The 26134-nt window shown below is 42.5% G+C and overlaps 1 protein-coding gene across 3 annotated transcripts; it reads right to left on the bottom strand.

Moving 5' to 3' along the window:
• Positions 1-396: 396 nt before the first annotated feature.
• LOC139368129 (sodium-dependent neutral amino acid transporter B(0)AT2-like) lies at positions 397-21741 on the bottom strand. Of its 3 annotated transcripts, none has more exons than XR_011626928.1 (13): positions 21636-21741; positions 13243-13462; positions 12583-12740; positions 12059-12179; positions 11194-11369; positions 10194-10304; positions 9198-9439; positions 8839-9022; positions 8374-8575; positions 4307-4466; positions 3500-3662; positions 2560-3142; positions 397-1654 (listed from the first exon to the last, which is right to left on the bottom strand). XR_011626928.1 is itself a non-coding variant. In XM_071106713.1 (13 exons), exons 3-13 carry the CDS (start codon positions 13460-13462, stop codon positions 2801-2803), a joined length of 2079 nt encoding a protein of 692 aa, XP_070962814.1. In that variant the 5' UTR covers positions 21136-21188; positions 21636-21707; the 3' UTR covers positions 397-2800. The 3 variants fall into 3 exon arrangements, 2 of the variants coding, with proteins under 2 accessions (XP_070962814.1, XP_070962813.1); XM_071106713.1 differs by adding an exon at positions 21136-21188 and having other exon boundaries at positions 397-3142; positions 21636-21707; XM_071106712.1 differs by having other exon boundaries at positions 397-3142.
• Positions 21742-26134: the final 4393 nt, after the last annotated feature.

Genomic DNA, 26134 nt, shown 5'->3' with positions numbered 1-26134 from the left:
ATATCAAAATGGGGTCGTGGGCAAAAAAAGTTTGGGAACCCCTCTAAGAAGCAATCTGTTACTGGTAAGGAAGAGACTCTATTCCTCTTACTGGTATTGTCATGGCCCTGCCTAAATTTAGAACCTCCATAGGCATGTGCTTCTATCTTCAATTGCTGACCTTACCTCGAGTTGAGTTCCACATCCCTCCTGGTCCTTGTTTCACAGGAACTGGCCTGCCTTAATCAGGAACTGAAACTGAACTGTTGCTCTTTTCCTCCTTCCTTATTAATATTCAGCAATAACATGTTTGAACAAACTTCCTGTACTTCCCCTTGTCTCTCTATTCACCCCTACATATAAATGTATTATAATCAATATGTTCTAATATGGTAACAGGAATAAGTATATTTCAAGTTAGAACCCAAGTCATTCATTTATTAAATCCCAACATTTGTGGCAACTGCAGATAGACACTAAGGCAGGGGTGTCAAATCAACCTTGGAGGGCGTGGTGTCTGTAGGTTTTTGGTTGTTCCTTTCAATTAAGCCCTACACAACTAGGTGTGGGGAGTTCCTTAATCAAATACAAGGAAGGAGCAAAAACCCGCAAACACTCGGCCCTCCGTGGAATGAGTTTGACACCTGTGCTTCGAGGCAACAAACATTTCAAATACAAGCACAAGTCAGAAAAGTCTACCATAATTCTAGCCTGCTTTTCTTTTTTTAATTTAAAAAACACATACACTATGGATAACTTTTAAATATATATGGTAGAAACATTAAAAGTAGTACTTGCATTATATTACACATTTGTATAAATAGTACTTTGAGAAAGTGTATCTTAAAAAATACTTAACATCAAATTCCATCCAAAAGTAAAGTGGAATGTACAGCGAGGTTCAAAATATTCGGACAGTAGCATTTCAGGGACCCACTAAATCCTAGAGGGACTGATTCATGTGGAAGTGTTCAGAAACATTCTAATTTGCATATGTGACTCAAATGACACAATACATTATTCACCATTCATTTCTATTGGGCACAAAATAATCTGAAACACAACCAAAACAAACTGCAAATGCATCCAGCAAGTTTGGAGTCACAAGCTTGATGCAAACATTGCATGCTGGGAATATGGGACCAAATATTGAACGTTTGACTACTTTAATACACAAGTTGATTTGTCCCCATACTTTTAATTTACTAAACTTGGGGGGGGGACTAGGTACAAAAATGGTTCACCCAATATGGATCAAAAGACCCACAAATTAAATCTGACAGTCTGCACTTTAACCCCATAGACATTTTTAAAGCGGTGGAGTACAGATCCAAAACAACAAAATTGCCACTGTCCAAATACTATTGGACCTCACTATGTCAAGTTCATGGCTCATATCCTCATCAACAGACAAAATAAAGTTGGATACGGAGCCACTTCGAAACATTTCACTTACATTAAACTGACTCAAAACCAATAGGCTCAAGTAAAAGGAAGCTACATTGAAATCATGCATGCTCTGATGAATGTCTGACGACCTAAATCACAGCCTAAAGAAATTGGAAATTGTGTATTGATCCTGAGTGTGCGGAGATGAATTTTCCAGCTTCAAACAGGTGCTCGTGCTCCTATACTGATCAAATTGATACACTGATACTGTGCTTTGTCAAAATCCCTAAGGCTCAAACTGTTGTTTATAAGTGAGATGTGTTGCCAAAATGTTCAAACCTGCAACCCACCTATTGTGTTTTTCCACACCACTGTTATGTTTAACATCCCATACTTGGTTAAATATATATTTTTTTAACCTTTATTTAACTAGGCAAGTCAGTTAAAGAACAAATTCTTATTTTCAATGACGGCCTAGGAACAGTGGGTTAACTGCCTGTTCAGGGGCAGAACGACAGACAGATTTGTACCTTGTCAGCTCGGGGATTCGAACTTGCAACCTTTCGGTTACTAGTCCAAAGCGCTACCCTGCCGCCCCAAGGCTCATGATATGGGGTGGTAAAGAACTCTTGGACTGGAATATTCCCTTCCACCACAGGTTGGGCAGAAAAGTATAGTTCCATTGATTGTTTCAAAGTGAAAAGCAGGAAAAATGACGTATTACCAACAAACTGGCACAATATACAATTTGGCAAGGATCGTTAATATTTAGGCTCAAAAAAACAAATTGCCATTTTTCAAGTGAGTGGATGACTTCTATTCTGTATGGGAATTATTACTGAAGGCAAACAGGAAAATATTTTGTCACCCATTTTGCATCTGCATTCACCAAGTTACCTCAACACATATTTGCAGGACATGTTACAGGTCTGTGTAACTGCTTTCGCTTTGCAACACAATCGTACAGTGGAACTATACTTTTCCACCCAACCTGTGGTGGGAGGGAATATTCCAGTCCTTAAGAGTTCTCTACCGCCCCATATCATGAGCCTTATTATCTGTAAGCAACCAAGTAAAGTGGTGTGGAAAAACACATTAGGTGTTTTTTGAGGCAACGTCTTGGCAACACATATCTCCTCACTTATGAACAGTTTGAGCCTTAGGGATGTTACTGACAAATCCGTTTTTCACCCCTCTGGAATATAGCATTAAAAAAATGAAATGTAACCCAACATGGCTGCATTCATATTATTTAAAATAAAGAAAACATCTGAAAGCAGAGGATCTTTTAAAACTAGTAATTTTATCTTTAAAATATATTTTTCAATGTATACGTCAGTATACATTCTTTTGTGGTCCCATGATGTAACATCTGACATCAAGCAGCTCATATTTCCCTCTTTTAGTCTGTTTTCTCCTTGTTTCCTCCCCCTCACACGCTAGTTGAATCCTCTACATCGTCTGCCCCTTCCCTCTGTGGGAGGAGCCGGAGGTTCTCCTCGGCCAATGGCGAGGGAGAATCCTTAGGTATTCTATTCCTTTCCAGGTGTTCGTCCAATAGGGAAGCTACTGGGGTGTCACACTCCACAGTGCTGCACTTAGTGTATACGCCCCCCATGTCGGTTCCCAGGCCACTTCCTATGGAGTTGCGTCTAGCTCTGTTCCTCAGGGTGGAGTGGATGTAGCCCAGGGGAACAGGCAACGTGGCGAATATGATCAAAACAGCCAAGACACCCAGGGCCCAGTCAGGGTAGTCCAGAGTCTCCTCGGAGGCCTGAGGGAGAGACCGAGATGATTAAATACAATTATAAACTGGGTGGTTCGAGCCTTGAATGCTGATTGGTTGACAGCAGTGGTATATCAGACCGTACACAACAGGTACGACAAAATATTTATTTTAACTGCTCTAATTACGTTTGTAACCAGTTTATAATATCAATAAGGCACCTCAGGGGTTTGTGATTATACGGCCAATATACCATGGCTGTGTCCAGGCACTCCGCGTTGCATCAAGCATAAGGACAGCCCTTAGCCGTGGTAAATTGGCCATATACCACACCCTCTGGCCTTATTGGTTAAATATAATACGGTCCAAAGTGAGAGGACAATGAGCAGCCTAGTGTTGCCTAACCTTTTCTCTGTTCCAGGCAGTGTAGGTGGGCCGTTTGAAGCACATCTTTAGCAGGCTGGCTCCCAGCAGTCCCAGCATGGCCAGCAGACACACATACTTCCACAGGTACTTATAGACCACAGGAGGGCGCCAGTGCAGCATCTTCTCTATGTCATCAAGGAACCTGATCATTCAGATATACAAGGCAATGATCAGTGAGAGACCAGGGGAAACAGACAGACACAGCGAGTCAGCCTGAAGGATCAATGTTTGAGACACTTTCGTTCTACCTTGAATAATTCAAGTATGATTACATTTCTTCATTAAAGATATTCGCCGGTACTTTTGTACAATTTTTAGCCAGTAGTTCTGAAAGAAGCACCCACGAGCCAAAAGTGTCCCTGAAAATTGCAAATATGTGCACCACGTCATAGCTCTCTCCCTGGCTCTACTGTGTGTGTCTTGCTAGCTGTCACTCAAATGGCGAGGGGCTGAAGTTCATTGGCTGAAACTCAAATTGCTAGGGGGCTGGTCCATGTGGGGGTAAATATAGGGAAAGTGTCACCGCACATCTTCCAAAAAACAATTGCTTTTAAACTAGGGACTTTGTGGCTAATTTAGGTAATCTGCTCATAGATTATGCATGTATGAACTATACATTGACACATCACTACAAAAGGGAAGGTTTCCAAAAAATACTTACTTGTCGCCAAAGTACCGGAGAATGTCTTTAATGAATATTCCGCTTTCGTGAAATAAAATGGTCTCATCTAATTTCTGAAGTGTGCCATGCGGTTCATGCAGTCACTGTAGCTAATAGATTCTTACCGGTCAGCGCCGTACACCCAGGACACACTGAAACACTCAAACACCACCACGATGATGAGGGGCAGGGTGGCGGAGTAGTCGTCAAACATCATCACAAAGTAGTTCCCACAGCGCTGAGTGAACAACATGCCAATCAGGAAGCCGATGATGCAGCTACACACTGGGGGATAGAGAGAGAACATTACAGATCCCACACAGATATACTTGGCATATTTACTAAAGAGGGGTCAGGACTAACAGTCAGGCCCCATTATGATGCCATCTTATAAAACGTAACCGCATATTAAAATTTGGTTTGCTCCTAGACAAAGCGAACGTCTGTGCCTCGCATACTCTCTGAAAAGACCTTTGCTTGAACAAGAAAAAAAGTGGCAATGTTTGTCCTTCTTGAGACGCCATATCAACAACTTAGCCAGGATACACTTCCTCAAAATAGACAAATCAAGAAATCTGTAATTCATTGATGTTTTTACCAAGCAGGCCTTACTTAGTCAGGCAAATTTACATCTAACTAAGATGTTTGGTGCAGTATTTCTCAAGTGAAAAAATGTTGCATGAAAACTAGTCCTCAATAAATTACAAACACTTAATTGAAGAATCCCATCCATAAGTCCCACTCCTACTGGGAGTAGTAAGTAGTTGACCAATCACCGACGAAGGGGCGTAGACTTCGGGCTACCAAACTTCCGACTGTTTTTCAAATCCCTTTTGAAATACTGACAGCCTAAACACCAATTACAAGTTACCAAATCGGATGCGTTTGTTCAGACAGCAGTCATTTGCTGACATGGCTACACTAGCTGTCATAGTAACGACAGGCGTGTTGTTACGGATATAGGTAGCCCTATTCACAGGTGCCGCCAATCAGTCACCAATCTGAAGACACACCTGCTCCTTTTCCCTTACCCAATCACATCCCCTTTCCCTTGGTTTAAAAAGCCAGTCAGTTGTTTTCTCAATAGCTCAATCTCTCAGTCACTCAATCTCTCGCTGGATTGAGCTCTCTTTTTTTATCTCCTACATGTCACATTTGTTCGGTATTATGAGAGTGTGTTTGACTTTGTTTGATGGTGGGAAAAGGGGGTGCCAAGTCGCCCATGGGCATACATTACCCGTAGGAATACATTGTCTAAGAACACTAGTTAGAACTGGGCGGACCACCCGCTGTATTTGATTGGTTAGTTAGCTGTATTGAAGCAAGCAAGTCTAGCTTAGGGGTGTTTTTGGATATTTATTGTTTCTTTCCTTGGGTCCAGCTCAGCCCCTTTTCCCCTCACCGTGTGTTTAAACAATAAACCATGAGTGTTTGACGGTAGATTTAAGTTGTCTGTGGTTATTAGTTCTCACTGTTCCTTTTCACTGTTATAATTTGCATGAGTTATGTTACGGGTCTCGTATCCACCCCCCCTAGACTGCAGGGCCAAAGGGATTCGTAACACATGTGCACAGTGGTGTAGGCTGATTGGTGGTTGTTAACTCAATGACAAGTTTCCAATTTAACAACTTTTACTTAACTGTATTAGCACACTACATGGTTGCCATTGCACTCAGGCCAGGTTCATCAACAACGACTGCAGGCGCACTAATAACAGAGTGATAGCCCCGTAATAATAGAAATATAGGGATACTTAAAACAACTTAACAGTGGTGCTCGTGCTTCCCATCACTCATGTAACCTGCCATGGATGTTTCCCAGTTTCTTTAAATGTTCAAAATCATGATGTAAGAACACTTAAAGCCTCTAAGGATAAGATGCACCGCCTTCAAAACTTGAGACATCTGTGGCATTGGGTTGTGATAAAACTGCACATTTTAGAGTGGCCTTGTGTCCCCGGCACAAGGTGCACCTGTGTAATGATCATGCCGTTTAATCAGCTTCTTGATATGCCACACCTGTCCAGTGGATTATCTTGGCAAAGGAGAAATGCTCAGTAACAGGAAGGTAAACTATTTTTTTCCACAACATTTCTTAGAAATGAGCTTTTTGTGAGAATGGAACATTTCTGGGATCTTATTTCAGCTCATGAAACATGGGACGAACACTTCACATGGTGCGTTTATATTTCTGTTTAACTTTCAATACTTTGTTTGTAAACAATTAACAAGCTAGTTTGATACATGTTCTTGTAAAAACTGTCAAATAATAATATGCCAAATAAGTCTAAAAACCACTTGAGGCCAAATAAATCCGATTTGACGTTCAGACAAGTCACATGGACAGGAATCCGATTTATATATATTTTTATTTTACCTTTATTTAACTAGGCAAGTCAGCTAAGAACAAATTCTTATTTTCAATGACGGCCTAGGAACGGTTAACTGCCTGTTCAGGGGCAGAACGACAGATTTGTGCTTTGTCAGCTCGGGGATATGAACCTTTCGGTTACTAGTCCAACGCTCTAACCACTAGGCTACCCTGCCGCCCCATCTGATTTCAAACCACCTACGAAGGTGGAAAAATATTGGATTTGAGGCACTTAACTGCCAACGTGAATAAGCCTTTATTGTACTTGACCTGTATAGTTTTCTTCCAGTGGTTCCCAAATAGGGTTTAATACCTGTAAACAGTATCCCGAGATTTCCCGACCAAGCTCCTTCCTGTTTCCTGAGAGAAATAATGACGGGACCAATAATATACAATTGCTATACCACACTAATGCAAAATGGGCACGTGCGATTAGCTACATGAACTGGACATAACTCTCTGGCTTCATTCATGCATACATAAGACCAGTCATCACAACGCTAAAATCCTGCCATATTTACTCGACATAAAATCCCCGATAGAGTACTTCATGGCTTGAATTGCTGACTATCATGAATAGGCTACACAAGACCGACACAGTTACGGTAGACAATCTCCATACTACCTGTGTGGCACTGGCAGAGGCTCAAAATATGTGCGCTACTCGCTCACTGTTATCAAAACGGCTGATACACTGGGTCCGAAATAGCGTAGACATTTGTAACCTTGTTCCATGATTCCATAACAAAAGCAAGAGCATGGCGGACTTAGTCAGATTCACTAGGAATTGATCAACCGCAGCGCTATCCATGGTGCTGAATCGCCGCTCCTTGCTTTGTTAAGAGGAGTATCTGATATGTTCCCTGTCAAAGTCTAAGCAGGTTATCATAAAGTAAAAACAGACAATTTTCACTAGGCTGTAATAACCTCAACAATTTACCAGTTGGCCAACAGTGCTTCACAGATTCCTACATAAAAACTAGGCTACATCAACGAAATATGGTGGTGACTTGGATTAAATAGCAACAAATACAGCGCATTCGGACCCCTTCTGTTTGTTCACATTTTGTTACGTTACAGCCTTATTTAAATATTTTTTTCTGCAAACAGAAATACCTTATTTACATAAGTATTCAGACCCTTTGCTATGAGACTCGAAATTGAGCTCAGGTGCATCCTGTTTCCATTGATCATCCTTGATGTTTCTACCTGGCATAAATTAAATTGATTGGACATGATTTGGAAAGGCACACACCTGTCTATATAAAGGTCCCACAGTTGACAGTGCAAGTCAAAGCAAAAACCAAGCCATGAAGTAGACGGAATTGTCCATAATCCTCCGAGACACAGATCTGGGGAAGGGTACCAAAACATATCTGCACACTGCTTGTGCCTCACCAAAGGTGCTTCAACAAAGTACTGAGTATAGGGTCTGAATACATATTTAAAATGTGATTTCAATTTCTAAACACCTGTTTTTGCTTTGTCATTGAGGTATTGTGTGTAAATTGATGAGAAAAAACAAACAATTTAATCCACTTTAGATTAAGGCTGTAATTTAACAAAATGTGGAAAAAGTCAAGGGGTCTGATTACTTTCCCAATGCACTGTACATCAAACAATTAGATCATTGTGTATATTTCTCGATTTACAGTGGTATAGTCATGTCAGATTTTTTGCGCTGGAATTATTTCTAAATTGCAGTTCTGTTTTGAAAGGTGAATCTATCAATTTTCTCGTCAAGGAAAATTGGTAGATAAAAAATATTCACAAACTTGAGGTCAGAAACTCACGTTAAGCTGGGTCACGAGATGCTCTTTACCTGTGAGTATGGTCTTGTGGCGCTTCAGCACTTTGAAGTTGTCGGTGAGGGGTGTGAGGATGCCCTCCATGGTGCCGAACATGGTGCTAAGACCCAGGTTGAGCAGCATGAGGAAGAACAAGGCTGACCAGAAGGGACTGCCCGGGAACAGAGTCATGGCCTCTGTGAAGGCTATGAACGCCAGCCCTGTGCCCTCCACACCCTGCGAGAGAGGAATGATGCTATGTCATTTATCGTGACATAGCATCTCAACAGATCCAAACTTTATCTTTACATTTTATATACACATTTTAGCAATATACCTACTAAAATGTAATTTGTTAATTCATAATGAGTGGGAGGAGCAACAAACAGGCAGGTTAGTTTGGTTTCCAAATAAAGAGGGCAAAGCTGTAACTCAAAGAATATAGAGAGCGAGATGCAGTAAAAGAAGAGGCAGGCTTGAATGCAAGATCAACCGTTTACTTTGTTCATCTCATTCTCCAGGCTGCAGTCGGTGAGGTTGCCAGGGACATTGGCTCCGTGAACCTTGAACCAGTCCCTGTAGGCCTCCAGGGGACCCGAGCTGGGGTCAGAGATGTTGATCACGGGCAGCAGGTCCCGGTCAATAGGGCCCACTGAGAACTGCTCCGACAGCTTCTCCAAGTTACTGATAGAGGGGAGGGTGAAGAACAAGCAGTCAGTTCATTGTACATTTTAGCAACGGCCCAGAGCTGAGTAGGTATGACATTTAACAAATTACTCCAACTGGTGGCCCGTGGGCGATTTTATTGGGCCCCCAAGTTCTGACCAAAAAAAAAACACACACAAAAAAGCACACTCACTGAGTCACGCAGCGCATTGCGACTTCCCTGGCGCGGAAGCCCAGCACGGCGAACACCACCAGCGTGGCGAGGACAGAGGTGAGAAAGTTGATGGTGGAGACAGTGAGGGCGTCGCGGTGGCAGTTGTTGCTGCGTGGGTTGTAGGAGGAATAGGCAATGACCGAGCCAAAGCCAAGGCCCAGGGCAAAGAAAACCTGCGTTGCCGCCTGGCGCCACACCTGCACTTCACCCCAGATCTCCAGCTGGAGGGAGAAAAGAGGGGGGGGTGAAGAGAGCGAGGGGGAAAAAAAAGAGAGATAGTCAGTGGAGAAAAAGTCAGCTAGATTTCTGCCCCGGTCAGCTGTCATTATGAAGTGGAAAAGTCTAGGAGCAACACCGGCTCAGAGCGAAGCGAAGCTCACAGAACGGGACCGCCGAGCACTGAAGCGTGTAAAATACGTCTGTCCTCGGTTGCAACACTCGCTACAGAGTTCCAAACGGCCGCTGGAAGCAAGTCACCACAGCAATGTTCCAACGTCTAATGGAAAGTCTCATTTTAATGTCCATGATTTTGGAATGAGACGTTCAATGAGCGGGTGTCTACATTCAATTTTTTTATTTTACCAGGCAAGTCAGTTAAGAACAAATTCTTATTTTCAATGACGGCCTAGGAACAGTGGGTTAACTGCCTGGGTAGAACAGGCAATTTGTACCTTGTCAGCTCGGGGATTCGAACTTGCAACCTTCCGGATACTAGTCCAACGCTCTAACCACTAGGCTACCCTGCCGCCCCAAAGTGTTTCTAGTTTGTTATTTGCCATGGTTTCAAAAGCTGAGAAATTCTGAACCACATACCCCTTTGGAGCACATCAGAAGAACAGTTACTAAACACAGGATTTGTTATAAGTGTGTGCTTAAGAACGCTGTATGGTCAGGTTATCTGGCTTTCCAGACCCTCTATTTTCCCTTATAACTATCGTTCATACAAGCAGTGTGCTGGGTGGATGATGATGATACCTTAGGGTAGAACATGTACTTGATGCCCTCTGCAGCCCCTTCCAGCATCAGCCCTCTGATGAGGAAACACAGCAGCACCACATACGGGAAGACCGAGGAGAAATACATCACCTTGGACGAGAAGGAGGGGTAGATGAGGCTCACAGCAAAGAAAACGTTCATTTATAAACAGGGATGCAAACTGGTGAGGGCCCAAAAATGTGATACTTTCCCCCCCCCACTGAAACACGCAGAAAATCCCTGCAGGTTTTAACTAATTAAACGACAAAGAATATGATCTACATGATCAGTCTGTGTGTAAAATAAAAAGTGGTTAATGTGAACCTAACTCACACCTAAAAAGAAAGCAATCCAATGTTATTTGTTGCCTAGACTTCACTGCAAATGACACTCAAGTCTTGAGAAAAAAACAATACACTAATATTGCAGTTAGCCATGACAGCCTTTATAATAGAATGCTTGTGACCACACACACATCTAAATACTGCATTTGGGGCGGGGGGCATCTTAACTAGAAATAGAATGAAACAAGCAAGCATTCTATTTTTTCTCTATTATATAGCACAAGGTTACATATGTGCAAAAACACTGTTCACTGAGTAAAACATTAAATAATCCCCCCTCACTCACACACATTACTGTCAAGTTCAACACAACAAAAGCAATATCTTTGGGCTCCACTGCACATCATACACTTTCTTCCTGTGGACATCTGTTCTACAATGTGCCAGCAGATCATGATTCCCTTTGTTGGCATACTTGATCTCTTTCAGGCAGAGAGTACACCTGGCATACCCCTTTTAATCCACTCCAGCTACACTTGATCCCTGAATCCACTTGTTTAACAAGCAACGCCTCATTTTCAACTAATTCTCTCATTCTGAAAATTAACCACATACTGTAGAGGGAAAACATTAGTTTACAGATAGTAGGTAGTTAGCTAGCTATTTAACATTTCCTATTTTCCCCAGAGTCCAGTAAGAAACGGAACATTCAGTACCTTGGCAGAGGATTTGATGCCCTTGAACATGCCCAAGCAGACGATGGTCCAGGCGGCCAGCAGGCAGCAGGTGATGACAGGGTTAAACTCGCCCGTCTGTTCGATGGAGTCGGTGATGTTAAGAGCCTTCCGGAACCAGAAGTAGGTGGTAGGACTGCTGGCCGCACATTCCTTCACTGAGATTAAGAAACAAAGCAATGGTCAGGTGAAAATATTAGGCAAAGAATATGGAAGAAGATTGTTGCAGCCGAAATGACAAACTATTCCTTATATAGTACACTTTATGTGCCGCCTTGCTCAAAAGTAGTGCACTATATAGGGCAGGGATGGGCAAATGGTGGCCCCTGAGGATCAATTTCCACACAAAAAAAAGGTATATATAGTATAAATATTTTTGGGGAAATCGGTCAGGGTCTCAACTTACTGTTTGTCGACAGTTAGAATACAGCAGGTTCAATTTTGAAACCTGGTTGCGCATCAGCAGTTTTTCGATTGTTATGTCAGTCACTGACAGTCACTCAATTAGCTCGTGTCAGCAAAAAAAAAATTGACTGGTAAATTATCTCAACTTGCCATCAGCATGGTCGAATTACCGATTTGGGGGGGTGCATTGACCATCAAATAGCATTAAAAAAACTGAAGACATTTGTCTCCACCCTATAGCAAAAATATTAAATTGCCCAATTTTTTTTTTTGCCGCTGTCAATCTGGGTACTGCAGATCCACGAACCACTGTGGCCCCTCATGATGAGTTCAGATTTTTTGTGTGGGCCCCACCCACATCAAAGAAGCATCCCTGATAAAGGGAGTACGACGGTTTTTCAGACACAGCTGATGGGTTATTGCTATGGGAGTGTTAACTTACCAGTTATGTTACCGTGTTCAGGACACTCATTCCAAGGTAGTGGATATTGAAATGAGTTTCCTAAGTAGAAAAGGCTCCAGCCGATGATCACGTTGTAGTAGAGAGCAACAAAAAAACACACCTGAAAAGGAGAAAAGTTTACATGGGTTAGTAACACATTGTTGTCTCCCTCAGGATATTTATAACATGTTCGGGATACAACTTTCAACTCTATTAGAACGCTCTCCAGTCAAGTGATGTTATGTAAAGTCAAATGCAATGCGCCCGTAGGATTTCAAATCTCGTGCTCAAACTGAAGCATTGCTAATCCTTGACCTTGGGCCATGTGTGGTCAGGTCAGGGGTGTATTCATTACAGAATCCGTATAAAAACAAAACGATAGAAACTCGTTTGCGCTGGGACAAATTCAGGTAAATCCTCCCTGTTTCGTTTAAGAGTTTTTGAAACAGAATTGGCGCAATGAATCCGCCCCAGATGACCGCGTTTGTATGACTAGCAGACAGCTACGTTGTTAAATCTCTCACCACACAGCTGGAGTAGCCGATCCCCGCCAGCTTGGGAGAGATGTGCTTCCACACGCCGATGCTGCCCTGCCGGATGGACTGACCAGCCGCCAGCTCCAGGAAGAACAAGGGAATGCCCACCAGGATCATGAGCAGCACGTACAAGAGGAGAAAGGCCCCTGTGGGAAGGAGAAAAAGATAGAAGTGTTAATGAGGGCTAAAAACAAAACTGGCCTTGTGCCAAGTGTTAGATAATATGACAGTGAGGATAATAATTGAATCATATTGGCAAATCCATTAGGACATTTGAAGATGCAGTAAAAAGGCATACTGAGTTATTGTTTTCCAAGACAAATGCATTCACAGCAAAGATTAGAGGAAAATGTTCAAGTAGTTTGCCGCCTCAGACCTTTGCCAGTATTTATAACATGTCTCAGAGTAGGAGTGCTGATCTAGGATCAGGTCACCCTTATCCATGCAATCTTCTTCATTATGATCAAAAAAAAGAAGGCTAAACTGATCCTAGACCAGGTATATTCATACAATATGCATTATGAGTATGGGCCCAGGTGAGAAAACAAATACGAAAATGTATGTACTCACTACTGTAAGACACTCTGGATAAGAGTGGCTGCTTAATGACTCAAATGTAAAACCCACTGATATTGACACCACCCTCACCTCCTCCATTTTGATGGCAGAGGTAGGGGAACCTCCACACGTTGCCCAGGCCAACGCTGAACCCCACCTGAGCCAGGAAATACTCCAGTTTACTGTCCCACCCATCCCGGGCGGGGGGCTCCACTACGCCCTCCTGACCATCCTCGCCGGCCAAGCTGTCCAGCTGAGTCTCTGGTGTCACTGACGTGTAATCGTCATTGGGCAGGGGAGGCTTCTCCATCTATCAAAAGACGGAAACAATATAATTTAGTAGGGCCGGGACAATACCAGTATCGAGACACTCATTAGTATCATGGCCATGAAACCAGACACGAAGCAGATTGAACTTCTTTAGGAAAACAGCCCTGATGTTGGAAACAAAGATTAAATGTGTATCTGGATGACCATTTATTTTCCAAGCTACAGCACACAATATTTTACATGCAGCAGGTTTTCAAAGGAACAGAGTTGTCTGCTTCAATTTTTGCCATGGAAAAATATATTGCGATACTGGTATCATCCCAGCCATAACGTTTAGTGTGGCTAGTAATATGCCACATGCATCTAGGCTACTACATGGCGTGAATCGAAAGTGGGCACACCAAGCAAAAAGTGCATTGTATAAATCCATTTGAATCACTTTTTGACAGCATCCCTTTTGATTGAAAACTTTCCATAAATGTTTGCCCATGAAAGAAGGGGTCAGAAAGTGACTTTTTAGACCCGAATGCCAAAACATTCAGGAGACAATGGTGCTAAAAGTTGACCTCTTTTGGAAAACCTGTTTCAGTCGGCTTTCCACCAGACACTGGGAGATAATTGTTCCCTTCAGCAGGACAATAACCTAAAACACAAGGTTAAATGTACACAATCTCCATAGACAAACATTGGCAGTGGAATGGAATCACTGAAGAGCTCAGTGGCTTTCAACGTGGCACCGTAATAGGATGCCACCTTTCCAACAAGTCAGCTCATCACATTTCTGCCCAAATCAACTGTAAGTGCTGTTATTGTGAAGTGGAAACCTCTAAGAGCAATAATGGCTCAGCCACGAAGTGGTAGGCCACACAATCTCACAGAATGGGACCGCAGAGTGCTGAAGCGTGTGAAATCCGTTGCAAACTGCCTCTGGAAGCAACGTCAGCACAACGTTCCATCGGGAGAATCATGAAAATGGGTTTCTATGGCCGAGCAGCCACATACAAGCCTAAGATCACCGTGCACAATGCCAAGGGTTGGTTGGAGTGGTGTAAAGCTCGCCGCCATTAGAATCTGGAAGCGCTTTTTCTGGAGTGACGAATCACGCTTCACCATTTGGCAGTCCAACAGACAAATCTGGCTGGGTTTGGCTGATGCCAGGAGAACACTACCTGCCCCAATACATAGTGCCATCTGCACATTTTGTTGGAGGATGCATAATGGTTTGGGGTTGTTTTTCATGGTTCGGGTAGGCCCCTTAGTTCCATTGAAGGGTAATCTTAACGCTACAGCATACAATGACATTGTAGACGATTCTGTGCTTCCAACTTTGTGGCAACAGTTTGGGGAAGGCCCTTTCCTGTTTCAGCATGACAATACCCCCGTGCACAAAGCAAAGTCCCTACAAAAATAGTTTGTCGAGATCGGTGTGGAAGAACTTGACTGGCCTGCACAGAGCCCTGACCTCAACCCCATCGAACATCTATGGGATGAATTGGAACGCCGACTGCAAACCAGGCCTAATCACCCAACATCTGTGCCTGATTTCACTAATGCTCATGGCTGAATGGAAGCAAGTCCCTGCAGCAATGTTCCAACATCTGGTGTAAAGCCCTCCCAGAAGAGTGGAGGCTGTTATACACGAAAAGGGGGATAAACTTCATATTAATGCCCATGATTTTGGAATGAGATGTTCAAATGAGCAGGTGTCCACATACTTTTGGTCATGTAGTGTAAATTGGCTTGAAAATCTATTGCAAGACTTGATAAAGGCTGGTTAGCAATGACCAACAACCAACTTGACAGAGCTTGAATATTTATTTATTTTTTACAATTCATGTGCAAATATGTGTTAAGTTCATAGACTTACCCAGCAATTGCCAAAGATGATTCTAACATGTATTGACGCAGGGGTGTGAATACTTATGTAAATTAGATATTTTTGTATTTCATTTTCAATACATTTGCAAAAATGTAATTGTGGGGTATTGTGTGTAGATGGGTGAGGGAAAATTATTATTTTTATTCAATTTTGAATTCAGGCTGTAGTGCAAAGTGGAATAAGTTAAGGTGTATGAATACTTTCTGAAGTCACTGTGTAGCTTAGACCCTATTTCACTTCTGAGGTTTTTGTGTTGTGCCCACCATCGGTTCAGACAACATGCTCTTGAATACAAGGTGGGTGTCATTTCAATCGTAGAAATAGAATTCATAGAAGGACCTATCCTTTCAGACCACTGTGCAATTTAGCTGGTACGTCACACCGTCGACTGTCAACTTAAAATGGTAATGTCTATTCTGTAGTCTTTATGATTTCAATAGGTTCCTATGGAGGATTGACAGCAATGTTCTCTCTAAACTGCGGGCACCAACCCAGAGACTGCCACGCAGCTCCCTGGGACTGAGCGCAGAAGAGAAGTACGAGATTGAACTTCACTCAACTTTCTAGTTTTCCTTGTTAGTTAACAGTATCAAAAAGTTGCTCTTTACTGTAGCAATTGTGATTGAATCAACGTATTAGCCACTTTCAATGCAACATGCCGAAAACAAAATGAACTATGCAAGAGCTGTTGTAGGCTGTTGTAGGCAGAACGCATGACTCTGCCAGTACTCTACACATACCAGTGTGGCATGGCCAATCAGAGCTGCAGTAGGCCTATACGCAAATAGACCATTGCCATATATGGATCTGTGCCAATTACTTTGAACTGGACTGTGTTTACAGTTATGGTCATGAGTAGATGTGCTTGTTTTGAGATCAAGTAAGAGCTGCATGTAGCCACGTGTACGTGCACATTTTGTTCATATCCTTCGCTGGTTAGTGAGTTATTAGCCCAGTTATTGATAATCGTGTAAGCAATGGGGGGTGATTAATTAGCACAAAATGTGTACATTTCTAGACATCTTTGAAAAGCGAGTCAGGTAAAGAGTTGTCTAGGCGGAGGTAGTATAATTTGTCTGATTCTCTGTAATAATGATATGGGAATAATAATGCATTTTGTAAAATGTTTTCTTGCATCAAACTAAATTTTCAGTCACCTCCTTGTCAGCCAAAACTCGACCCTGTATTCATGCGTCTCAACCGATGGCAAGCACAACACAGAAACCTTAGACCATGTAACATAGGGTCTAAACTACATCAGCAAATATTAAATTCAATCAGAGTTGACATTACAATTTAGTGATAACACTTTTTTCTAGAAATGATTAAATAGTTTGACAACCCTATTTGTAAGCTGATATCAATCAACAACTTTTATATTTTCCAGTATGAAGACATGGATGTCTCATGGTATGCAAAACGGGTCAACTAAGTACCTTTATCTTTTGGATGATTTGGCATTCAGGCCCAAAAAGTCACTGTCTAAGCACTTATACAATAGGGAAATGTGTGGAAGAATTCAATACTCTACAAGAGAGCCAAGGAAATTGTTAGGTATGTGAAGTCATCAAGTTATAGCAGCAATCTACCTCACCAAGCAAAGTAAGAAGAATAAGAGACCACATTGAAGCTGCCCAGCAAAACCCATTGGGGTGGAGTTGTCATCATGTTTGACAGTCTGTCTGAGGGGAAGGAGTCTCACCAAGAAATGGACATATCACAGTCTGCCAATATGGACAGCCCCATCAAGAGGTTCCTCCTGGATGATGTATTTTGGGAGAGAGTGGTAATTAGCCTGAAACCTATAGCAGTAGCCATTGCACGGATTGAGGGAGACAATGCCATCCTGTCTGATGTTCAGACTCTGCTTGCAGACGTAAGAGAAGAAATCCATACTGCCCTGCCCACTTCACTGTTGCTCCAAGCAGAGGAAACTGTAGTTCTGAAATACATCAAAAAGCGTGAAGACTTCTGCCTGAAGCCCATACACGCCATAGCGTACAGGTTGGACCTCAAGTATGCTGGCAAGAGCATCCTGTCTGGTACAGAGATCAACGAGGCCTATGGTGTCATCAATACTGTGTCTCGCCAACTTGGCCTGGATTAGGGCAAGGTTCTTGGCAGTCTGGCGAAGTACACTTACAAGCAAGGGCTTTGGGATGGAGATGCAATATGGCAATCGTGCCAACATATGACATCAGCCACCTAGTAGAAGGGACTTTGTGGATCTGTTGCCTCCATCATCCTCTAAATCCAACCAACATCAGCCGCCTCAGAGCGCAACTGGTCCTTGTTTGGGAACATACACAGACCAAGGCACACAAATGGCTGACTATTACAAGGGTTGGAAAAAAAAAAAAAAAAGTGTTTGCCATCTGGGCAAATTTGTGTCTTTTTGAGCCCGACAACAAGCTAACCTCAACAGGGTTGGAAAGCGACAGTGAAGATGAGGCCTAGGAGTCTGATGTTCAAGAGGTGGACATTGAGGAGGTCCAGGGAGAAGACATGGAAGCCTGAGAGGAAGACAACCAAAGCTTTCGTTTCTAGAATATCATTTTACAGATCATTGGGGGCATTCAATATTCCCTTTTGTTGTTCAGTGAAATCAGTGCATGTGAAGTCAACTCATTTAATTAATGTTCAATTCGTAACTCAATTGTTTGTTTTTTTCTATTGGAAGGATGTAATAATTTGCAATTATGTCTACTTATGATTATGTAAAAATGTTTATGTTCGTCTCCAAATGATATGGTAAATATATCCAATGCAAAAAACATCTACATTTAAATGGTATTTATATTAATTTGCATACATTTCCGTTAACTCCCATATATTCCCATGGAAAGTTTCCACCTCTGAATATTCCCCAAAATGTGCAACCCAAGCTACAGGGTTGTTCTATTTGATTTCAATCACTTTGACTGTACCCCTTTGGATTAGACGTATGATACATATTTGCCCATGGTAAAAGTGGTCAGAATATAACTTCTTGCACCTGAATGCCACAATATTTAGGAGATAGAGGGGCTCCAAGTTTTGAATACTCCACCCTACCATGAAACAACCATGTCTTCATCACTGGAAAAGATACATGGTTGAGTTGGTATTACTTAAACGCTTACAAATAGGATTGTCAAACTATTTGATAATTTACTCTTTTTTCTTCTTTTTTTCTCCTTTAATGTCAATTATCAATGTTTTCTTCATATGCTGTAGCTTAGACCCTATTTTTCATCAGATGTGTTTGTGTTGTCATCAGTTAAGTCAACATGCTCTTGAATACAGTGTGGTGTGTCATATTTAGACTGATAAACATACTAAAGTGGGTTTAAAACGTAAACATCAACATTCAAAATGGTGGCAGAAAGATGGTTGAAAGTCCACACAGAGAATGTTGACTTAAATGACCATATCAGTTGTTTAAAATTATTGTTAAACTTCCATAGGAAACCGATAGAAATATAGATAATAGAATAGGCATTACCATTTAGGTTGACATTCAACAGTGGATTGACAGGCAGCCATCTTTGTGATAGCAATTGGAAGCAAAAATATCAATTCAATTAAAATATCAACGATGTACCAGCTAAATTGCAGTGGTCTGAAGGGAGAGGTCATTCTATTAATTATATTTGTATTATTAAAATTACACCCACCCTGTATTCCAGAGTATTTGATGTCTCAACCGATGGTGACGTGCGTGTCTCATGGTAGGGTACTCAAAACAGGTCAACTTTGAGGAAAATGTGTTGGCATACAGGTCCAAAAAGTTATTTTCTAACCACTTCTACCATGGGCCAATACAGTTGGGCTGGAATTCTTGGATCCCTTGACAAAGATGAGCAAAAAATACTGTATAAAATACAAATACTGAGCTATATTGTATTGAATGTTTGTTTTTTTACATTACACTTTTTTATACTTAATAATTGCTCAAAGAAAGATTACTTCTCAAACAATCAAATCTACAAGAGTCAAAATGATTGGAGCCCCTGTTTTCAATACCCTCCCCTAATAGGCACAATTAAATGATAGATGGGCATGGTTGTTATATGGGTACTTTGGGCATTTGAACTCATGACCAGAAAAGGTGATACTTGTTCATGATGCTGTTAACCTTAACAAGGGCCTCAGAACCAGTGGAAGCAAAACAGCCCCATAACATCAAAGATCCACCAGCATATTTTACAGTAGGGATGATTTTTTCCCCGCATATTCATTGTTTTCTCTTAGGGCAAACCCACAAATGGTGTGGGGGTTAGTGCAATTTGGGATCCTTGGGACATCCTTACCCTAAATATTTTACATGTCAACTTCAATGGGGTGACGTTAGAGTTGGGCCGTCCCAAGGATCCCGTTCATAGGTAGAGACGTTATTTTTGTCTATGTTATCCGGGATCCTTTGGACGGTCCTACCCCATTGAAGTTTACATTTAAAATGGTTAAAGGGTTAGGGTAGGGGTTTTATACCTCAGTGGCCGAGGACCTCCATTTTCGTGTCACATGACCAATCAAAAGGGGGTGCTGTCAAAATGTGATTGAAATCAAATTAAATGACCCTACAGCTAAATAACACTTATTTTGGGTTAGGGACTCTATTATGTAGCCAGTTCTCACTGTAACACAGCACTGTACAACACCCAGACAATTCGGAGAGAGGGGCACTCACCACGTGACAACATAAAACATTGTCTCATCCAATTACCACTTGTGTTTTTTAATCACCAGATAATCGCCAGTCTTTTACATGTAGAAGCATCAAACTCTTATTATCACTAAACATTACAGGTGGCCTGCTATAGTAATAGCACATACAAGACATTGACAATGATGGGTGAAATGACCCGCTTGCATCAGCTAAGCACAACACGCCACTCAGTTCAATTCCCGTTTGTCGAAAATTGCATGTCTTCAAGTTGAAAAAGACTCACCTGACCTCTACGTCAATATTGCCAGTGTAGGAACCGTGGGTAAGGACCGCCAGCGACGTAAAAAGAACAAACTCCAAGCTAGCTAACGTTAGCTAGCTAACAGTAGTAACGAAACATGTGGCATCCACCACCAACAATGCAGCTACAAGCAGATTCCCTGCGCAGTGATGTAGCTAGAAGTGGGATCAAAATGTGTGAGCGATCGCTTACAAATTCACATGAAAAGTCATTCTGGTTCGAACAATAGATCTAGTATAGATTATTAAACGATATTAATCAGATTCATGAGGAACCTCAAAGAAACACGCGGGTTTCCTTTGTGGGCGTGTGTATTTCCACTGCCGCGTATTATGGGGACAGGCGCTCCAATTGTACTTCGGCGCAACAAAATACTTCTGTACTGAATGTGAGAATTTTTGTCGGTTTATGTTTGAAACCACTCAATCAGCTTCAACAAATCCCTCCAACATGTTTTCCCCCCATTTATTTCTGTCATAATTTCTTTAGAAATATTAACACAAAAATGTAATATTAACCTTATTTTTGCTGTCACTTGGACGATGGCGTTACTAAGCCTACTATTGTTGGGTTAAAATAAATACTCATCTGCCTACGGTGGTATGGATGTGAATCAACTATATTATGTGATTAATGTAAATGTTGCATAATAATATTACGGAACACGTTCAAATGTTTATAAACCACAAGCCATTCGTTTAATATATATATATATATATATATATAAGACAATGTAAATAGCATATGGCATGATCACCCCATAATGATGCCTCTGCTATTTAACAGTGTAATAGACCTTATATAATATTTTGTCCCCAAAGTAATTTGTTATGACTGCTGCTGTCCACCCACATTTCCTTTTCCCATGGAACGGCAAATACCTACCTATACCACGTTGCAACTTTCTGCGTGTGCTGTTGTCCTCTGTCTTGTTTTTTCTTTAGCATTCAATTACATAGTTTAGAGTTAATACTCGGCCTACTTGAAAAAATATGAATGACGACTTCATCATTCCAGGTGGATATAATAACACTACTCAAACTAGTCTAGTTTGGGAAGCAGGCTAAACTAAAGAATCTGATGTAACAACTGTTGAGGTTCACAAAGCAGCGGCGTCCAAGCCCAACAATGCACCCCCCCAAAATGATGTGCTAAAGGCACACAAGTACGAAATAGATTAGGAAAAAAAAGAGTAGCGAACATGCTCGCCAATTCTCATGTTATTTCAAAAGAAGGTAAAAACATGCACTTCAAAAACCATATTTTTTACGCCATCTCAACAGTCTTGTCTGTTCCACTTAACATATTCCTTGTTTTTATTCTCAAATTAAAGCAACAATGCAACACAATATGATATTATGCTTTAAATGAATGACTATAAATACCTTGGCGTAACAGAATAGTTCTTTCTTTTAACTTTATCGAGTTCGACACAAACGCCACGTTGATACGAGGACACTACTTCTTCTTTAAAGTTCTACGGCAGACTACACCTAATTGCTGTATTGCCGCCACCTACTGTACGGGGTATTGAAACAAGATAATACAAAAATAACCACCCCACTCCTTCAGTCACATTCAAATCACATCCCTACACAGGCTCAGGTGCCCGTGATTACGAAGCATTCATCAACATGATTCCTTGTAATGACTCAGCTGCAACGCTGGCGCAACTTTGGTTTTAGAAGTGTGGGTGACATAATATATATATATTTTAATGGGGTAGATCAGCTTTAATATTGCAGATAGATTGTGGCTTCCATCATTGTAATTTTCGCATCATTTCCAATCCCCCATATATACACTGCTCAAAAATATAAAGGGAACACTAAAATAACACATCCTAGATCTGAATGAATGAAATATTCATGTTAAATACATTTTTCTTTACATAGTTGAATGTGCTGACAACAAAATCACACAAAAATGATCAATGGAAATCAAATTTATCAACCCATAGAGGGCTGGATTTGGAGTCACACTCAAAATTAAAGTGGAAAACCACACTACAGGCTGATCCAACTTTGATGTAATGTCCTTAAAACAAGTACAAATGAGGCTCAGTAGTGTGTGTGGCCTCCACGTGCCTGTATGACCGCCCTACAACGCCTGGGCATGCTCCTGATGAGGTGGCGGATGGTCTCCTGAGGGATCTCCTCCCAGACCTGGACTAAAGCATCCGCCAACTCCTGGACAGTCTGTGGTGCAACGTGGCGTCGGTGGATGGAGTGAGACATGATGTCCCAGATGTGCTCAATTGGATTCAGGTCTGGGGAACGGGCGGGCCAGTCCATAGCATCAATGCCTTCCTCTTGCAGGAACTGCTGACACACTCCAGCCGCATGAGGTATAGCATTGTCTTGCATTAGGAGGAACCCAGGGCCAACCGCACCAGCATAGGGTCTCACAAGGGGTCGAGGATCTCATCTTGGTACCTAATGGCAGTCAGGCTACCTCTGGCGAGCACATGGAGGGCTGTGCGGCCCCCAAAATAAATGCCACCCCACACCATGACTGACCCACCGCCAAACCGGTCATGCTGGAGGATGTTGCAGGCAGCAGAACGTTCTCTACGGCGTCTCCAGACTCTGTCACGTCTGTCACATGTGCTCAGTGTGAACCTGCTTTCATCTGTGAAGAGCACAGGGCGCCAGTGGCGAATTTGCCAATCTTGGTGTTCTCTGGCAAATGCCAAACGTCCTACACGGTGTTGGGCTGTAAGCACAACCCCCACCTGTGGACGTCGGGCCCTCATACCACCCTCATGGAGTCTGTTTCTGACCGTTTGAGCAGACACGTGCACATTTGTGGCCTGCTGGAGGTCATTTTGCAGGGCTCTGGGAGTGCTCCTCCTGCTCCTCCTTGCACAAAGGCGGAGGTAGCGGTCCTGCTGCTGGGTTGTTGCCCTCCTACGGCCTCCTCCACGTCTCCTGATGTACTGGCCTGTCTCCTGGTAGCGCCTCCATGCTCTGGACACTACGCTGACAGGCACAGCAAACCTTCTTGCCACAGCTCGCATTGATGTGCCATCCTGGATGAGCTGCACTACCTGAGCCACTTGTGTGGGTTGTAGACTCCGTCTCATGCTACCACTAGAGTGAAAGCACCGCCATCATTCAAAAGTGACCAAAACATCAGCCAGGAAGCATAGGAACTGAGAAGTGGTCTGTGGTCACCACCTGCAGAACCACTCCTTTATTGGGGGTGTCTTGCTAATTGCCTATAATTTCCACCTGTTGTCTATTCCATTTGCACAACAGCATGTGAAATGTATTGTCAATCAGTGTTGCTTCCTAAGTGGACAGTTTGATTTCACAGAAGTGTGATTGACTTGGAGTTACATTGTGTTGTTTAAGTGTTCCCTTTATTTTTTTGAGCAGTGTATATCATTTTTTATTATTTTCACCTAACCCTACCATCCCTCTCCTAACTGAAGTAAACTAATGGACAATATCCTTCAGCTCCACTCAACCCCTCCCATCTATCTCTGAAATCAAATCAAATTGTATTTGTCACACGCGCCAAATACAACAGGTGTAGACCGTACAGTGAAATGATTAATTACAAGCCCTTAACCAACAAAGTTTTAAGAAAAAATATAAAAAACAAATAATTAAAGAGCAGCAGTAAAATAACAATCCTCCTCTCTCGGAGGACCTGAGCCGAAGGACCATGCCTCAGGACTACCGGGCATGATGACTCCTTGCTGTCCCCAGTCCACCTGGCCGTGCTGCTGCTCCAGTTTCAACTGTTCTGCCTGCGGCTATGGAATCCTGACCTGTTCACCGGACGTGCTACCTGTCCCAGACCTATTATTTGACCATGCTGGTCATTTATGAACATTTGAACATCTTGGCCATGTTCTGTTATAATCTCCACCCGACACAGCCAGAAAAGGACTGGCCACCCCTCATAGCCTGGTTCTTCTCTAGGTTTCTTCCTAGGTTTTGGCCTTTCTAGGGAGTTTTTCCTAGCCAACGTGCTTCAACACCTGCATTGCTTGCTGTTTGGGGTTTTAGGCTGGGTTTCTTTACAGCACTTTGAGATATCAGCTGATGTACGAAGGGCTATATTAATAAATGTGATTTTATTTGAATAGCAAGGCTATATACAGGGAGTACCGGTACCGAGTCAATGTGCGGGGTCACCGGTTAGTCGAGGTAATATGTAGATGTAGGTAGAGTTATCTAAGTGACTATGCATAGATTATAAACAGAGAGTAGCAGCAGAGTAAAATAAGGGGTGGGGGGGTGAAATGCAAATAGTCTGGTTAGCCATTTGATTAGATGTTGAGGAGTCTTATGGCTTGGGGGGGTAGAAGTTGTTTAGAAGCCTCTTGGACCTAAATTTGGTGCTCCGGTACCTCTTACCTTGCGGTAGCAGAGAGAACAGTCTATGACTAGGGCCTTCCTCGGTCACCGCCTGGTATAGAGGTCCAGGCTGGCGGGATGCTTGGCCCCAGTGATGTACTGGGCCGTACGCACTACTCTCTGTAGTGCCTTGCGGTCTAAGGCTGAGCAGTTGCCATACCAGGCAGTGATGCAACCAGTCAGGATGCTCTCGATGGTGCAGCTTTAGAACCTTTTGAGAATCTGAGGACCCATGCCAAATCTTTTCAGTCTCCTGAGGAGAATAGGCTTTGTCGTGCCCTCTTCACGACTGTCTTGGTGTCCTTGGACCATGTTAGGTTGTTGGTGATGTGGACACCAAGGAACTTGAAGCTCTCAACCTGCTCCACTACAGCCCCGTCGATGAGAATGGGGACATGCTCGGTCCTCCTTTTCCTGTAGTCCATAATCCTTTCCTTTGGCTTGATCACGTTGAGGGAGAGGTTGTTGCCCTGGCACCCCCACCCATAGGCTGTCGTTGTCGGTGATCAGGCCTACCACTGTTGTGTCATCTGAAAACTTAATGATTGTGTTGGGGTCGTGTCTGGCCGTGCACTCATGAGTGAACAGAGTACAGGAGGGGACTGAGCACGCAAACCTTAGAGGCCCCCGTGTTGAGGATCAGCATAGCAGATGTGTTGTTACCTACCCTTACCACCTGGGGACGGCCCTACAGGAAGTCCAGGATCTCGGAAGTTTACAAACACAGTAGCCAAATACATTTAAACTTAGTTTTTCACAATTCCTGGCATTTAATTCTAGTAAAAATTCCATGTCTTAGGTCAGTTGGGATCACCACGTTATTTTAAGAATGTGAAATGTCAGAATAATAGTAGAGAGAATGATTTATTTCAGCTTTTATTTCTTTCATCACATTCCCAGTGGGTCAGAAGTTTACATACACTCAATTAGTATTTGGTAAAATTGTTTAACTTGGGTCAAACGTTTCGGGTAGCCTTCCACAAGCATCCCAAAATAAGTTGGGTGAATTTTGGCCCATTCCTCCTAACAGAGCTGGTGTAACCGAGTCAGGTTTGTAGGCCTCCTTGCTCGCACACGCTTTTTCAGTTCTGCCCACACATTTTCTAAAGGATTGAGGTCAGAGCTTTGTGGTGGCCACTCCAGTACCTTGAATTTGTTGTCCTTAAGCCATTTTGCCACAACTTTGGAAGTATGCTTGGGGTCATTGTCCATTTGGAAGAGCCATTTGCGACCAAGCTTGAACTTCCTGACTGATGTCTTCAGATGTTGCTTCAATATATCCACATAATTTTCCATCCTCATGAAGCCATTTATTTGGTAAAGTGCATCAGACCCTCCTTCAGCAAAGCACCCCTACAACATGATGCTGCCACCCCCCGTGCTTCACGGTTGGGATGGTGTTCTTTGGCTTGCAAGTATCCCCCTTTTGCATCCAAAACATTACGATGGTCATTATGGCCAAACAGTTCTATTTTTGTTTCATCAGACCAGAGGACATTTTTCCAAAAAGTACA

Source organism: Oncorhynchus clarkii, chromosome 16 (genome assembly GCF_045791955.1).
Source record: "Oncorhynchus clarkii lewisi isolate Uvic-CL-2024 chromosome 16, UVic_Ocla_1.0, whole genome shotgun sequence".
Lineage (NCBI taxonomy): Eukaryota > Metazoa > Chordata > Actinopteri > Salmoniformes > Salmonidae > Oncorhynchus > Oncorhynchus clarkii.
Note: the sequence above shows the minus strand (reverse complement) of the source record. Positions and strands in the feature narration are given on the sequence as shown.

Bases quoted from the DNA above. Each gene is read 5' to 3' on its own strand.
- LOC139368129 (XM_071106712.1), bottom strand. From the start codon at position 13,462: ATGGAGAAGCCTCCCCTGCCCAATGACGATTACACGTCAGTGACACCA. The intron at 11,370-12,058 runs GTAAGTTAACAC...TCTTAATCTCAG, and splicing joins TGAACACGGTAACATAACTG to TGAAGGAATGTGCGGCCAGC. The intron at 3,143-3,499 runs GTTAGGCAACAC...TCTCTCCCTCAG, and splicing joins CTGCCTGGAACAGAGAAAAG to GCCTCCGAGGAGACTCTGGA.